The sequence below is a fragment of the Lemur catta genome, chromosome 1 (assembly GCF_020740605.2).
Source record: "Lemur catta isolate mLemCat1 chromosome 1, mLemCat1.pri, whole genome shotgun sequence".
NCBI lineage: Eukaryota > Metazoa > Chordata > Mammalia > Primates > Lemuridae > Lemur > Lemur catta.
The window spans coordinates 259,302,158-259,319,355 of NC_059128.1; the positions used below are offsets into that span (position 1 = coordinate 259,302,158).

General features: G+C 34.2%; 1 protein-coding gene and 1 long non-coding RNA gene across 2 annotated transcripts in view; one reads left to right on the forward strand and one right to left on the reverse strand.

Annotated features, from left to right (window-relative positions):
* The window catches only part of LOC123630644, a 126,290-nt gene extending 122,712 nt beyond the window's left edge, over positions 1 to 3,578 (forward strand). The window contains exon 3 of the long non-coding RNA XR_006732724.1: positions 3,510 to 3,578. This is a non-coding gene — a long non-coding RNA (uncharacterized LOC123630644). The remainder of the gene's footprint in view (positions 1 to 3,509) is intronic.
* Positions 1 to 17,198, reverse strand: part of SAMSN1 (SAM domain, SH3 domain and nuclear localization signals 1) — a 49,304-nt gene that overhangs the window by 18,455 nt on the left and 13,651 nt on the right. The window contains exons 2-4 of the mRNA XM_045540464.1: positions 9,369 to 9,440; positions 5,728 to 5,877; positions 1,671 to 1,800 (exon numbers count right to left, since the gene is read on the reverse strand). Of these exons, the coding sequence (XP_045396420.1) occupies positions 1,671 to 1,800; positions 5,728 to 5,877; positions 9,369 to 9,440 (352 nt within the window). The remainder of the gene's footprint in view (positions 1 to 1,670; positions 1,801 to 5,727; positions 5,878 to 9,368; positions 9,441 to 17,198) is intronic.

Here is a 17,198-nt window from a genome sequence, read left to right on the forward strand (position 1 = left end):
TCTGACCTTTTTCCTGCCAATCTGGCCAATCTCTCCTCAACTACTAACCCAAACACCCTCTCACTTGATCTCTGTGATCTGATGCAGTACACAGTGTATTAATCATTGGACACTTGCCAAAGAGGAGGTAGGTATAGGTTTAACCTATGAAGTCAGATGATTAATTTTGTACATGTAAACAAAGACAGTAACTGATGGGAACAGTTTGATCTTTGTGTGCTATTGATCACGAATGGTTAAAACATGACATTACAAGGTGCCCTACAACTTATCACAATCGTAGCAAAAATTTTAGCCCAGGGTTCCTCCTGCGTACCAAAGGCCATTTGGAGGCAACATTACTGTGCATAAAAGGTGGCACTTCTGTCTGCTGTGTGAGTGAAAGGGAAGGAGGAAGTGTGTTTGAATGTCTACCCTCAAGTGGTTCAAAACTGTTCTAAACCAGACTTTTAAAACTGCTCCAAATCCTTGTTTTCTGGTCCTCTTCCTTTCTGATGTTGAACCTCAGAGAAAAAGAGAAAGAGGTGCCATTTTTCTGCCTGCCTAGAGGCCAGAATGGTTCCCAGTGGAGGTAACTCTCCTTTTCCAAACCCCAGTCATCCCTTCCTTCCTCCTTCTGTCTGGCCTTTCAGCACTGTGTTCAATGAGGGAACAGCCCAGTCACTACCACCCACTGTGCTATAAGGTGAAGATCCTTCAAGATATTCCATGTTGTATATGAACTGGCAGAAGAGAAAGGTGAGTTGCATCTAATCACAGAAATTGAGTTCTACATGATATCAGTTAAATGGGGCCACCATCTCCAAACACCTTCCTTTCAATGAATACTCCAGGCCCAGGGCTTTCATGGTACATTTTTTTTTTTTCTTTTTTGGAGACAGGGTCTCACTCTGTGGCCTAGGCTACAGCACAGTGGCACCATCATAGCTTATTGCTACCTCAAACACCTGGGCTCAAGTAATCCTCTTGCCTCAGCCTCCTGAGTACCTGGGACTACAGGTGTGCACCACCGCACCTGGCTAATTTTTCTATTTTTTGTAGAGATAGTGTCTTACTCTTGCTCAGGTTGGTCTCGATCTCCTGGCCTCAAGTAATCCTCCTGCCTTGGCCCCCTAGAGTGCTAGGATTATAGGCATGAGCCACCACACCTGGCCAGTACATTCTAAGTAATAAAATGCACTTTTCAGAGTACTTCAGGAAAAAACGAAAGGAAAGTAAGGAAAGAGAGTGGGAGGTGGGGGAGAGAGAGAGAGAGAAAGGTAGGAGGGAGGAAGGGAGAGAGGAATAGAGACAGAGGACAAGATTTTATCTGACTCAAGTCATTTTAAACATTAAGACTCAAGGTAAAACTAGTTCTCCCAAGCATGGATTTCTTTTTAGGGATGCATATTTAATTATCCAACATGATGTTTCTGAGGCACATCCCCAAGAGCCCTCCCTGCTGACTACAGCATTAAAAATTTTAAAACAACACATAATTCTATCTAATATATTATGCATCATTTTAAACAACAGCAACTCCATATAGATTCAATACATATTACATGTTCATCATTTCTCTTATCAAGTAGCTGGAACCTTGTTGCTAATTTGATAAAAAATTGTTGTTTTTAATTAATTTAACCCAGGCTTCACACCTAGGACCTTGTCCTTTATTTTATTAGCCTTACTTGAAGAGCTCTGTCCACTGTGGAGACTATCCATGGAGTCACTGGCTTTGAGGGAGCCCTTCTCCATGTGGGTCCCCATCACAGGGTCACTGTTTCGATATGGGAGGACACGGTCTCCATCTTCCTCATCCTTCATAAAAATATGTCAGAAGTTAAGTGCAGAGAACAGATTTCCATGGAGATGTTCACTACATATATTGATTTAATAAACAAGACATATTTTAGCAATAAAATACTTGGGAATACATCAGCATAAAATATGAGAGTCATTAATTTTTAGTTCAACTTCTAGCAAAACACTTTACAGTATTCTTGGAAAAATTCTTTAAATGAGACATATCTCATTGTGGAAATCAGCTGAAATTATAATGGTTCATTTTTGCAAATTAGGATGAATATCATACCAAGATTAATCAGAAATGTTAGATTTATTGACATCTATGCTTTATCTGTTAAAGCAGTTTTACTTCGTGTTCTTCTTCTTATCTGTTTACCACCATTACTAATCCATTGAGGTCTGATACTACAAGTCTAAACTCTGCATAGTTGTTTCATGTCAGTTATTTGCACCCTACCAGATCATTAGATATGAATAAAACATGCACACTTTGCAATTCTAAAGCAAAACTTATCTAAGAAGCTTTACAAATCTCATACTGTGCTTGCCACCTAGTCAAGTGAAAAGCAAATCTTGCATAAAATTAGAAAAGACAGACAATTTCAAAACAAATTGTATTTCCTTGAAAACATCTCAAATGTTTTCCATATTTAGATAGTTTGGACAAAACCTATGAATCTTAATAGTCATCAGAACATAATTTAATATTCCTCATTTTTTAGTATTTCTAAACATTGATGAAACTTCAGAATATACATATGATATACACTCAGTGTGATTCTCTGCTGTTATCCATCCCCCTATTCCTTCCTCCAGGCATTTGATATAGTTTATAGAGCACCTCTTAGGTACTGGGCACAGTTCTAGGAATTGGGGATTACCAGAGTAAACATGATAACAGTATCCTAATTCTAATGAAGAACATTCTAGCATGTTAGTTGACATGTGTGTGTGTGTGTGTGTGTGTGTGTGTGTGTGTATAGAGTGTTTAGGGAGATGTGCATAAAAAAAACCAACACAATTTCAGAGAATAAGACGTGCTATGAAGGAAATAAAAGTAGTGATGAGAGAAAATTAGCTACTGAGGTTAGGGTTAGGGTAAGGTTGGCTGATTTAGATAAAGTAGCTTCCAAAGACCTCTGCCGTAAGGCAATATATGCTCTCAATTATTAACCTGAATGATAAGAAAATATTACATGTGAAGTTTGGAGACAGTTTTTCACTCAAAATCAGCTTGCATTGTGCAAAGAAAAACAAAAATGCCAATGTGGTGAGAAAAAGAATAATATTAGTACATGACTGCAGAGAAGTAGACTGGAGCCAGATCACAAAGAGCTTTATAGGTCATACATGGTGGCCATGGAAATGCACCACTTAGATCTCTTGCTATGGGACCCTTCTTTACTGACGGCTGCAGCACTGCCTCTCTCTATGTACCACTGTGTTTGTGCTGAAGCCATGCTCCCTGCCAGTGACTGAAAAAGTGAAGGTATTATTTGAGCCCATTCTGGTGGGATGTGGAGTTCCTCCAATGGAAAACTTTGGTAAAAGTTTTCTTTATCAACCTAGCCAAAGCTTTCTCAGAATTTTGCTAAAGTCTGAGACTGTGTCTACCCTGATCCTCTTTCCTTCTCCCTCTCCTTTTTACAGATGTCAGACTTGCATTGCAGTCTAAAGGCTTTCCCTGACTATTTCTTCTTTTTCTTCTTTATCCTTCACAGGCTTTTCTTCCAGTAAATCTTTGGTGCTTCTATTCCGCTTTTGGGATCTGCTTTTCAAGGGACGGAAATGAACACACCACAGTAAGGGAGTACATTGTGAAGGCACTGTGAAATTTTAACTAGGGGAGTGATATGTCCTGATTTCCACTTTTCAGAGATCTTTCTGGCTTTCATGTGGAGAATGGATTTTATGGGGGAAAGAGTAAAAGAATGGAAAGCAATTAGGTGGTTACCGTGATAATAAATGCAAGAGTTTGGTTACTTAGTTTAAGGCAGGAACAGTTTACAAGGAAAAATTAGGGGTTTCAGATATACTTTGGAGTTAGAACCAAGGGGATATACTCATGAATTAGTGTGAAAAATGAGAGAAAGAAGGAATTTAGAATGATTCTTAGGTTTCTTTTCCTCCTCCTCCTCCTCCCTCTTCTTTTTAGCATGTAGAGTTATAAGACTTTTATCTGTTGCCACTGGGAATACTGGATGATAAACCGTTTTTTTAACAGAAGTGAAGAGAATCAATATTTCAGCTTTGGATATATTATATTTCAGCAATCTAGTGAACATCCAACTAATGATATAAAATAAACAACTGGTTGTATAAATAGAATAGATAAGTGAAGAGGTCACAGCTAGAGATATAATTGTGAAAAACAAAGACATGAGACTGGATGAGATCATTTAGGAAGAGAGGGTAGATTGAGTAAACCATCCAGGAACAAGCCTCAGGAAGACTTAATATTTAGGTGGACAAAAAAGAATACAGAGCCAAGAAAGGAAGCTACTAGGAAGAAGAAAAGTCAGATGAATGCCCAGCCAAAGAAACCAAGAAAAGAGAATGTTTTACATATAAGAAAATCACTTGTGTTAATACAGCTGAAAAGCAGTAAGAAGAAGATTAACCATTGGATTTGTCAACACAGAAGTCACTACTAATGGTGACAACTGTTTTAATGGAGTACTAGGAACAAAAGCCATGTTGAAGTGCATTAACAAAGAGAATGGACATAACACATATAAATCAATAAAGTAGAATTGAGAGGTCCATAAATAAACCCATATTTTTATGATGCATGTATTTATGACCACATAATTTATGGGCAATTGATTTTCAACAAATGTGTCAAAACAATACAATGGCTGAAGAATAATCTTTTAAAGAAATGGTGTTGAGACAACTGGATATCCACATGCAAAAAAATGAAGTTGAACTCCTCCCACATAATATGTAGAAAAATTATCTCAAAATGGATCATACAACAAAATTTAAGGGCTAAAACCATAAAACACTTAGAAAAAAACAGGAATAAATATTTATGATCTTAGGTCATAAAAATTTGTGCTACAAAAAATTACCATCAAGAAAGTAAAAATACAATCCAGAGAATCAAGAAAATATATCATGTTGCTGGTCATATATCTGATAAAGGACTTATATCCAGAATATACACAAAACATTTAAAAATTAATGAAAATGGACAAGGCATTTGAATAAACATTTCTCCAAAAAGATATACAAATGGCTAATAAGCACATGAAAAAATTCTCAGCATCAGTCACCAGGGAAATGTAAGTCAAAAGCAAATGTAAATCAAAATCACAAATTCCACTTCATGTCCACTAGGATGGCTAGCATTAAAAAGACGAACAATAATAAGTGTTGACAAGGATGTGGATAAATTGGAATCCCCATGCATTGCTAGTAGCACTATAAAATGATGCAGCTGCTTAGGGAAACAATTTGCTAGCTTCTCAAAATATTAGACATATATTACCATATATTCAAAACAGATGAAAAAATATTTTCAAACAATAAATTAAACACAAATATTTGTAGCAGCATCATTCATAATAGCTGAAAAGTAGAAACAATCCCAATGTCCATGAACTGATGAATGGATAAATTAGATGTGGTTAATCTATAAATTGAAATATTATTTAGCAATAAAAAGGTATAGAGTACTGATGCTTTCTACAATATTAATGATACGTTGTTTTTCACATACCAGGTGCATGATATTTCTGAGTCTCAGTTTCTTCTATTAAGGTGGAAGTAATAATACCTTTTTCCCTACAAATTTCTGGGCATAATGACTGAGGTAGAAAATAGATGCTTAAGTATTTCATAAAGCACCAAGTACTTCTGCATCTAGAAGAACTTACTGAATATTTTAAGAAAGATTTAATAGAAAAATACAAATGATTAACAGAGTACACTTACCTTTTCCTCAGAAAGGGCTTTGATGTATTTTTTACCCACTTTCTTCTTCATTGTCCATGAAATAGCTCTCATTTTTTTACCCAAACCTCCTCCATTGTTTGAAGTTCTGTTTTGTTCTCCACTTTCATTTATGGGTTCCCCATCATGTTTCTAGTTTTGAATCATTTACAAAAGACAAAATAATAAAGAAATAAAAAGCATTGATCTGAAAACATTGTTAGAAAGAAGAATCTAAGTTTGTAGACTTCCTATACATTCTGTGCAGCAGCCTCCAAAATTTCAAACAATCTGGGCATAATACATATTGTTAAAGTTGTCTAGGCCTGGTTGCTTGTTTGACACACAAACTCAGAAAGTAAAAGTCTGATGAAGGCGTTGAGCCTCACATCTGAAATTATTTTCAAGAATTTTGGCTATTTTTTAATAGCTATATTGGAGAACTATTTTATTCCTTCTTATTTTTAGATGAACAAATAGAATTAAATACCAAACATGGGAAGTGATTGTGTCTACATGGATGGGAGATATTTTATTGGAGGCTTTAGAAAGGCTATAGTATCCGCGCTGAATGGGCCTTAGAATATCCTCTTGCTCCTCATAAAAATTGAGATGGTCATGGTTATTTTTAAGAATTTGGGTGTTAATTAAATCCACTGAGAAACTGCATTTTCTTTCATCTTGGCGTGTGCATTTCCCACATTCTCAAGCAGTAGTAAATATGAACTGTTTGCAGACATTAGTACAGAAATCTTCATGTAATTCACATGCTGTACTAAGCAAATCTCTTACATGCACTGCTTGTGCCTGTACTGAGGAATTTTGTTAAACCACTGACTTCCTGACTCAGAATAAAACACTAAGTGTTCATAGCCCACAAGGCTCTATAACATAACATAAAATAATGTGATATAATTAATGTACTATCTATTGTAATGTGGTATTTGTTGCATTATATGGAATCTACATGAAATGAAATAGCTTCACCACCTCTCCCCGAGCTACTTCTCAGCTCTCCCTTGCTCATTAGAGCAGTGGTTCTCAAAATGTGGTCCCTGGACTGGAGCATCAACATCACCTGGGGACAATTTGTGTTTTAAGAAGTTCTTCAAGTGATTTTGATACACACTTGTTTGAAAAGAACTGTAATAAAGTATTGCTGCGCTACCCCCTGGCTGTTCATCTGTCAGGCTTTCACCGGGGTTTGTACTTGCTTTTGCCATTGGCTTACCCTAGATATCCGCAAATATATCTTCCTTCAATCATCCAGGTTTTTAGTCACATGTCATGTAAGAGAAGAGAAACTTTCTGATTGATCACCTTGTGCACTTGTTCATACTTCCTGTTTGTTTACTCTGACTTATTCTTCTAAGTAACTTAACGTTACTCAATAATGTATTGGTTCATTTGATTGTCATGTACATCTCCCACTATGATGCATGCTCCTTGAGAATAGAGACTTTATCTGTTTTCTTTATTTTGAGTGTCTAGAATACTTTCAAACACATAATTGGCACTTGATATTTTTTGAATAAATAAAACTTCCCATGTAGAACTTTGCAGCAATTTTTTCTTTGGAGGACATGTTTGGGTTGCACATCCTTAATACCTCATATTTGCAAGAAAGGAACCTTGAAAGTCATCTAGTTTAGCACTGCCCATTCTTACTGATAGGAGGACAGCCAGCCATTCCCTAAACATAAAAAATGATGGGAAACTTCTTTTTAGTGAACTTGAATATTTTAATATGAAAGTTTAACCACATAGTTAACATCATTATTAATCAATATTATGTTTTGCTTCATATCTTACCCCAAATTGCCTATGATAAATATGAATGGACAGCCAATTTAAACCCTCATTGCACTTTATTAATTTCTACATTCAAGGTTATAAAGGCAAAGATTCTTTACTTAATTCAAAAGCCCCAAGTAAAATATAATTTGGAAGCATCTTAGATTTTAGAGTTAGCCTTTTTCTTTTCTCTTTTCTCTACTTAAACTTTCCCTAACTTCATTGTAAAATTATTTTACTAACTAAAATATATAAAAAATTATATTATTTTACTATTACTAGTGTTAATTTAACATTATCTTAGCTTCAGAAAAAGTACCACAAATATTTTTCAGGTTTGTCTCACATTATTTACAGAAGCTTCAAAGAAATTATCTCCATATCTCTTGAATATAACATTTTTCTATGCTGTACTAGGCTACTATTATTAATCAATGAACCTGAATGAGTCTGAGCTATCAGACTAGGTTAACTGTAGAATTGTAAATTAAATAATAGTAGAATATAGCTATGTATGATTACGGAGAGTTAAAGGTTTATACAAGATATCAACTGAAAGTAAAATTATATGTCTTTCATTCTTTTACTCTCTCTCTGCCTACATATACACATATATATGTATATATTACATTGTATTACCTATAATTATATAAATGTTGATTGATCATATAGCTATATACAAGTTTATCCATAATCATGTATATATAAATAAGTAGGTAGATAAAAAGGGATATATAATATATAAATGGATAAAAGGGATATATTATACATCCACACATGCATATCTAAGTATCAGTGGCAATATTTATAAAGTAATAAGATATGTCATTTTATTTCCATTTCTTTTGTTCAGAATATATTACTGAAATAAAAATATTTTAAAATATTATATTAATATATATGTATCTGAAGATAATTGTAAGATCTAAAACCTATTGACCTTAAAAGAATATGTCACCTGTGAGATCACTGAATCAGGTCCAATGATAAGCATGTATTTTCAGTTTTCTCAGTATGCATCTCATCTCTTTATTATTGGTTGTTATATCTTTCATTAATCACTTATCACATGTGGCCCCTGGTCTATGAGAAAGTATGGCAAACTTTGGAGTGAGAGAAGAGGTTGAGTTCTGCCTTCGTCATTTATTAACTCTAATTTTAGAAGTAATTTTACTCAATGAAGCAAGCATATTTCTTCATTGGTATTTCTTCATAGAAATATTAATAGTTCCTATGGCGTAGATAAAGTGTTTACAGTTGTGTTTATTTCATGGGAAGTGCTTAATTAAATGTAGATATTATTTGTTTTATTATTATTATGTAAATTAATTTATGGGAAGCTTTTCTTAAGCTGCATTTAAAGTGTTCATAGCTTACGAATGTGTATATAGTGGTCACCAGTGGGGCATTTCAGTGTATGTGGTAGAAGTGTGAGAGGGCAATTAAAACAGCCATATGCTCTCCTTAACAAATTTACAGTTAAGCCACTTAATCATTTCCTAATTTAAAGCAATTACAACTTACATAAATATATATATATATATATATAGTTTTATGATGGAAATGCTCAGGAAATTTGGAATTACTGGTGCCACTTTGAATTCTAACTATCTTCTTAGATTCACGTTTTGCCTCCAAACATGTTAGGCTTCTTAGATAGCTGTTTACTCTTAATGTTCAGCATGATACTAGGTACTAAATAATTGTTTGTTCATTTATCACAAAAATATATACAAGGCTAGGATCTGAAAATGTATTTTTCTTACTGTACTTTGAAGAAGTGATATTGTCTTTATAATATTTCATAATGTGCTTGCAGAACATTCATAAAAATGGAATGAAATACTAACCTCAGTTAAATCATCTGGTTTTGACACAGAATTATTCCGAAAACGATCAAAATTCCCAAAACTGCTGCTGCGCTATTAAATAGGAAAGAAAAGAAAAGAAAACTTAGGATTTGTGACTTTCACTGCTAAAACTAGTAAATAGATTATACTTTAATTAGCACCATCTCTTAACAAATACAGACTTTAAAAAGCTCTTCCTTCTTGAGTAGGTATAGCTTTGAAGGTATAACTATTAACATTTTTATTTTTACAGTTGATAAAATGTCTTTCTTTATTTTATGTTATAGGATTAAGCACCTTGAAGAAAATCTTGGTTATTTTCAATTTGTAGTATTAATTTTGCTCTTGGGAGAGGCAGTTGAAGAATCTATGAGTTCTAAACTGAGGCTTCTTGAAACAGGCTAACCAATGACTTATTTCTATGAGGTTATGGCATGTGGTACTAACCAACCAACCAACCAATACACAAATAACAACAACAAAACATACAAACTAAAAGCAAGCATCTGAGTAGATCCAGCATTACACTTCATAAAGATCCAGTTTAAAACAAAAATGAACAAAAAGTGCATTTCGTATTACGAACTCTTGATAATTTGAAATTCTCTGCTGGATATCAGAAAGAAAAAGCACACACATAGACCTATTAATAAATTGAAAGCATCATTTAGGCATGCACGATCTAAGGTTGGGAATAAAACTGAATTTTTACAAATTTAAAATGGAATTACAATGAGACCTCTGGGTCAGTTTCATTCACTGGTTTTGAGAATAAGCTCAATATGTTAATAGAAGACTGTTCCCTTGGATACTTTTTGCTTACAAAGCTAAATTTTTTATTATGCAACTCATTGTAGGTAGGTAATTATAAATAATATGCTACAAAGTAAACGATTCCCTTAAACACATTTTAAAATTCTTTAGAGTCATTGAGTCAAAAAATTGATATTTCTTTACTCTCTATTTAATTTTATGCATTGTTTGGGATGCTGGATATCTGATATTATGTTTTTTTGTATGCCCATAAATCTCAAGAATATGTCCTTTCTTAAGGACTTTATCTCCTTTCTAGGTTATCATACTTTAAAAATAAATACTGAAAAATAGACTGGTAATTTGAAAAATTAATAATGGAAGTCAGTAATCTATAAAATCTATAAAATCTCCTATAGCAAGTCCTCACTTAATGTCATGGATAAGTTCCTAGAAACTGTGACTGAAACAGCTTTAACAAAACCCATTTTGCCATAGGCTAATTGATACAAACAAGAGAAGTTCCTATGACATATTTCTGGACATAAAAACATAACTGAAAATCTTTGAATCCATAAAAGAAAGACTGAAAACACTTCTAATATTAAACATTGAAATAATGTGAGCTATACGTACATTTTTAAAAGATTAATGAAAACAGGTAAGATAATTATTTACCTAATTATTCTCCCTCAAGGTTGCAGGTGGCCAGAGCCTATCCTGGCAGCTCAGGGCAAGGTGGGAACCAGCCCTGGACAGGATGCCATCCCATTGCAGGATGCACTCCACACACACACACACACACACACACACACAATTCTCTCTCTCTCTCTCTCTCTCTCTCTCTCACTGGGACTATGGAGAAAGGCCAGTTCACCTAATGAGCACCTCTTTGGGATGTGGAGGGAAAGCCACACAGACACGGGGAGAACATGCTAACTACACACGGTGGCCATGGCCAGGAACTGATTTCTTTTTCTATTGATATTATAAGGAAATGACTTTGAATTGAAGACCTGCTACATTGTCCTTCCAGAAATTACAGCCCATTTTCGTTCAAGTCAGCTTCAAAGGCTCCTAGTCCTTAGAAGCACTTTTGTGCTCATGTTTCCCCACCAGCTATCTTTAAAAATGCTTGTTTCCCTTTTAAATGAGCTGATATAAAAAGATCCTGACATGTGACAAGGGGTTAGCTTGATAGACAGTGTGATAGAGAATATTGCCCCAAGGATAATGGCTGTGTTAGAGACAATTAACGCCTTTGCTGACTTGCTACCCCTGTTGAACAAGCCCTTCAGGTTATGGTGAGAGGAGAAGAAGAGAAGGGCTGAAATTGAGAATCTCACTGGAAAATACAAAGTTCTCATGCAGTACTTACTAACCAAGAGTGACTTCCCAGAGCATTAATCACTCCAACTTGCCTAGTAGGCGTTTCCATCTGGCCATCATTGCTGAGCAATCACAGAGGGGAACTGAAGGTATTGTTGTCCTGCTTATAAACAATCTGAACACAGGGAAATCTATTGCTCTTTTATATACTTAAAACATTCTATGAACTTTTGAAGCCCATGCCAAGGGCAATTTTGTAGCCTACATCCAGCCTGCCTCCTGCCTGTTAAATATTAATGAGAGTTACAGCATGATTTCCACTACTGGATAATGGGTCCTGTTACACGGGAGGGCACAAAATAGACTCACTTCAGCATTTCTCTACACTATCTACTTCCATTAAGTAATCAATAGTTACCACCTTTTAAAATTAATTCTCCCCCCATTATATCAATAAAGAAAAGCAGATTTAAGAAAAGTGGTTTATGAAGGATACAGAACTATTACTTTGGGTTTTGTCAATCATCTCACTGCTAATCACTCAACAGCTTTAAGCCAGAGGAGTATATCAATCCATGCTAAGACGCCCTTCAGTAGCAAATCTAAGTATTTGAAAGAATATTTTTAAAATTTCATTATTCTCTAGTCTAAAAGTTAGTGACTTGTGAGATGAGTTCATGATGTATAGGTTATGGCTTATGATGAGAAGGGGCTAATATCTACTATGAGGTGTGGACAATGAACAAATTTATAACTTCTACTCCTGTCAAGATTTCTAATGATAAGGTGAATCATGTGGAAGCAAAGCCTGCTTCCTAGATAATAGTCCTTAATAAATGAGAATGTGTTTGAATATTGGTAGCTTTGCATCTTATAATTGTAGTGAATTAGATTTAGTAAATCTTATCTTGTGACAGAAGCTCCCATCAAGACAGAGCTATTATATAAACAAATAACTATCAACAGGAATAGTAGCTTAAATAAAAATGCAATTCACATTTTAGATAATTCTTTGTTTCTGTTGACATTAGATCATATTTAGCCTTTAATTATACTTTATATTAATATAAATGTATGCAGTCTTTCCTTACGCAATTAGAAATGCACTCATAAAATGGCATAATACTATGGAGGGAGATTTGACAATATCTAGCAAAATTACATATATATTTACCCTTTGTCTCAGAAATTAAATTTCTATGTGTCTATACCAGTGATACATTTGGATATGAGTTGATTTACACATCCACATTCATTGTAGCCCTTTTATATTACCAAAAAGCTGTAAAGACTAATGTTTATTAAGAGCATACTGATTGAATAATAATATGGTAAATACACACAGTGGAAATATATACAGATGTAAAAAATGAAATATATCTTTTCATAATGCAATGGAATTATCTCTAGGACATAGTGTAAGTAAAAAAAGCAAAATGGAGAAAAGTGCAATATGTTGAAATACATAAATGTCAAAATTCATGTGTTTATAAAGATACTAAAAAGAAAAATTTGGTGGTTACATTGGGAAATGTTACAGTTATATTATGAAAACTGACAAATAAAGGGAAAACTTAAACATTCAATCTGACTTTCCTGTATGAAATATATTTCAGAATAGCTAAATAGTTTGTGAGGGAAAATTACTCTCTATTTATGTGTATTCTAACTAATCTATTAAAATGATGAAATTATAAAATTACCATTTTGCAAACCCCTAGTGCAATATTGGATCTAGGCAATGATCATCAGTGGCCACTAAAATCACACAAAAAAGAAGACAACCAGAATATGTGATTCATGATGAATGCACTTAATAACCACTAATGATATATTCTTGAAAAAAAAAAAAGAGAAAAGAATGAAGAAAGCAATCACACCTAGCTCTGTATCTAACTACCAGATATCAGGAAATACAGAGACAGAGAAGCATGTTAAAAGATACCAAGAGGATTCAGTCAATCAGAAAAAATCCAGACAAGAAACTACAGAACAAAAAACAAAAACTAATTTCTTCAGCTAATCAATAGAAAGAATTAAAAGGAAAGAAATAAAATATTAATTAAGAGCATTTAAGAGTTATATCAACCAAATACAGCCCATGAATCTTGTTTAGATATAGATCAAATAAACCATTATATTAAAAACATCGAAGAAACAACTGAGGAAATTTTGAAAATGACTAGCTATGTGATATTAAGGAAGTATTGTTCTTTATTTTTTAATTTGTCATTTGAAATAATCTAGTGAAGGGCAGCAAGTGTATGGGCATAAAGAGGAGACATGATTGGCCATTATTTAATAATTAGCTGGACGGTGGATGCATGGAAGTAGATTGTACTGCTCTCTACTTTTACACATACTTGAAATTTTCCATAATAAAATGAAATATACCAAGATAATAGCTGAAAGATAATTTATAAAAAATTAATGGTCTTATAACTTTATGAAGGAATTAATTTATAAAACTATCATAATATGGCTTAGGTCATAATTTGGAACTGCAGACATTGAAAGAGGAAATAAAGTTTTGTTTCCTAAATTCATTTTAGTACAACTAACTTTGACATAAATGCATGATTTTGGATTGTCTTTTTGAAGTCTATCTGTGATCACAGGGTGTAGATTACTGTCTTCCACATAATATGCTTGGCTTCCACAAAATAGTGGTGAACAAGTGTCAATTGTGGTGTTTGAACACATTTGTGTACGTGTGTTCCTACACAATGCAATGAATAATATAAAAGAAGTCAAGAGGATTCCTTTTTTCACTAGTCACATCTCTAGTTTTGATAACGACCTGTTTTCTTCTTTCACAGAAACTTGCTATCTGAGCAGTATGGACTGTACAGCAAAATTAGCTTGACACAGAGAATGGAACTAAGTAGGTTTCTTAGAACAATGACCAGCCTGCAGTTACTAACATGAAGGAGAAAGGGGTCTTTTTTTAGAAATGTGAATCAAGCTTTTGACCAAAACCAGAAAAACCTTTATTTTCTTCCTTAACCAACCACCAACTTTTGGGGTCTTCAAATAAAATCTCATCTCCAGCATGATTTAATATTTGAGTAAGGCACTGGTGGAAAAAGTTTCTATTTCAAATAAAAAATTTGCATATGTGAGTCAGAGATCTGCAGTATTTTGAAATATACTGGCAAATTAAAATTACACACACTCTTGCCAACGAGTTCTCACATCTTCTAAATATTGCACATAGAACGTTGGTTACTAATACATTCTTAAAGATGAGAATTCTGTTACAGCACACCCTTATATGAATATTCTATTATAATAAAATGCTAAATTTCAATAAGCTTGTCAGCCTTTATCCAAAGGCATTCGAGGATTTAATTGTTCCAACTAACTCAGGTGCTGAGATCTTTTGAAGAGTGTGAAACAAATTTAACTCACTTAAAATAATCTGTTAGGATTGCCTCAGTGTTAAATAATTGCACTATCATGTGGTGCCAATGGAAGATGCTTCTGTCGGGCATCAGGAAACTGAAAGCTAAAAGACAACCAGAACTGTAAGAGTTGCCTTCAACACTAACATTTTAAGCTTAGATAAAGGCAACCCAAAACTCAAACATTTATGAATGCTTTAAATATCTTCAAGGTACATCTCTGGACTCTAAGAACAAAAGTTGGTCTATTGTATCTCACTGGTTCAGTATCTTTTCTATTAACTGTAAAATATCTTTAAAAAGTACAGACTCTGATTCCACCATAGTTTTCTAAAGTTTTGTCAAATTTTCCATGCTAAAGCTTTACTTTCAGAAGTTGATGTGACACTAGAAATGTTTTCTGCAAATTGAAACTGTCTCAACGATTACAAAGGAAATAAACTAGAACTTAAAAAAATCAATGCAGAATGATCCATAACCTCTAGAAGTGGTTATTCATATCAGCCTATTTAATGTTAACAAAACAAGTTTGATGAGTAAAAAAAAGACTTAAATAGTTAAAATTCTCAATTTCACCTCTGCATAATTTACAACCGTATCTCATTTACATTGCATCCATAGACTATAAGTCATGCTACACTTTTAGGAATTAAGTAGAAATAGTGATTTCTATTTTAGTTGAAAAGAGTTCTTAAATAATATGTTGATATATTTTAAATATCTTATTTTTTAGGTAAAAAGCATAATGCGGCAGAAGTTCAGTCATTTCATATCACACATTCTTACAAAATCCTAAAAAATGAAAGAGAAATGAAAAGCTTTAAACAAATGTGACCACGATCACACTAGTCTTAACTGTTCAGTTTGTTTGCCCTATTGTAAAACTTCTGCTTGACCCAATCATCTTTACGTTATTGTGTTATCACACGCTTTCTAGTCCTTTTCTTTGTTTGTCTAACTACTAAAGAAATAAGTACACTAAATGCTACCTCCTGATCTTCTTAGAGTTCTTTCATTACGTGAACACTTCCTTGAAATCTTCGAGAATTTCTCCAGGGAACGCACTTTTTAAATTTTAAAATATTAAGGGGTAGAAATGTTTTAGGTTACATGGATCATTTCTGTAATGCTTGAGTCCTGGCTATAGGTGTGCCTATCACCTAAATAGTGTTCACAGTACCCATTAGGTTGGTTTATTCCTCTCCCCTCCTTCTCTAGCCCAAGGTCACTCTTTGTCTGCCTTTGGGCTGGAAGGGAGGAGTGTAAACAAAAGGCTATGAATGCTTACTGTCCTGATCAGAGAGTCTGTGCTGGCCCTACCTCTGATCCCATCACCTGTAGTGTTGGAAACTGTGTTTGCTCACCGCTCTGTTTGGGAGTTTGGACACATAATGCAAAATGTAATGCACCACAAACGTACTCTCTTCCAGCTTCTATATCTATTCATTTCTTTCTCCAAATCTGTATTGTAGGTACTATTTTTATTACTTTTACTCACATATGTGCTAATTCCTAAACCAATGCAACAACTTTCAGCTCTTTTGTCCCCAAATTCTTGCCCCTGAAATCATCTACCATCACAACGCTAGACTAATTTTCCTGAAGTACCAGTTCTCATCATTTCATCCTTCTTCTCAAAATATACACCTTGCTCCACGTTGCTGTGATAGTAAGAACTTGCTACCTGCCGAACTCCATGCGAAGCTATTTATCTGTAATTATTTTATTACATAAACACAATCCCCCTCTGAGTTAGGTATTAACTTCTCCAACTTACAGCTGAGGAGAACTGAAGCTCAAAGTGTTCCAGTAGCTCTTCCTTGGTCAACAAAATAAAGCTCAAACTCACTATGGGGCACATTCCTGACTCTTCATGGTATCAGGCAATGTTAGTCAATCTGATTTAGCAGTACTTCTAATACTTCTTGCTGGCCAGTGTGGACACATTTATATCTTCAAGCTGTTGCTCATGCTGTTTTTCTTTCAGGGAATGTCAGTCTTCTTTTATTCCACCTACTCAAACCCAGCCTGTTTTGCAAGGGCAGGATCAAGCCCCACCTTCCCTATGAAACCATTTGCTGATGGCTTTTTAGTGAACGTTTTATCGCACATTGATTGTCCCTGTTCTTAAGTGCTGTAGCACCTATGGAGAAAAATCCTACAGTTGTGAGGCTTGGGGAAAACCACAGCAGATAATAAATCCCATATTACTTTTTGAGTTAAATGTCACAAATCATAAATTTCACAGTTACACAAAAGCAAATTATAACTTACTTGCATTACACTAATGAAAACGCTTTGCTTATGTTTAAAGATCATAAAGTTTTGCATCATGCAATTCAAT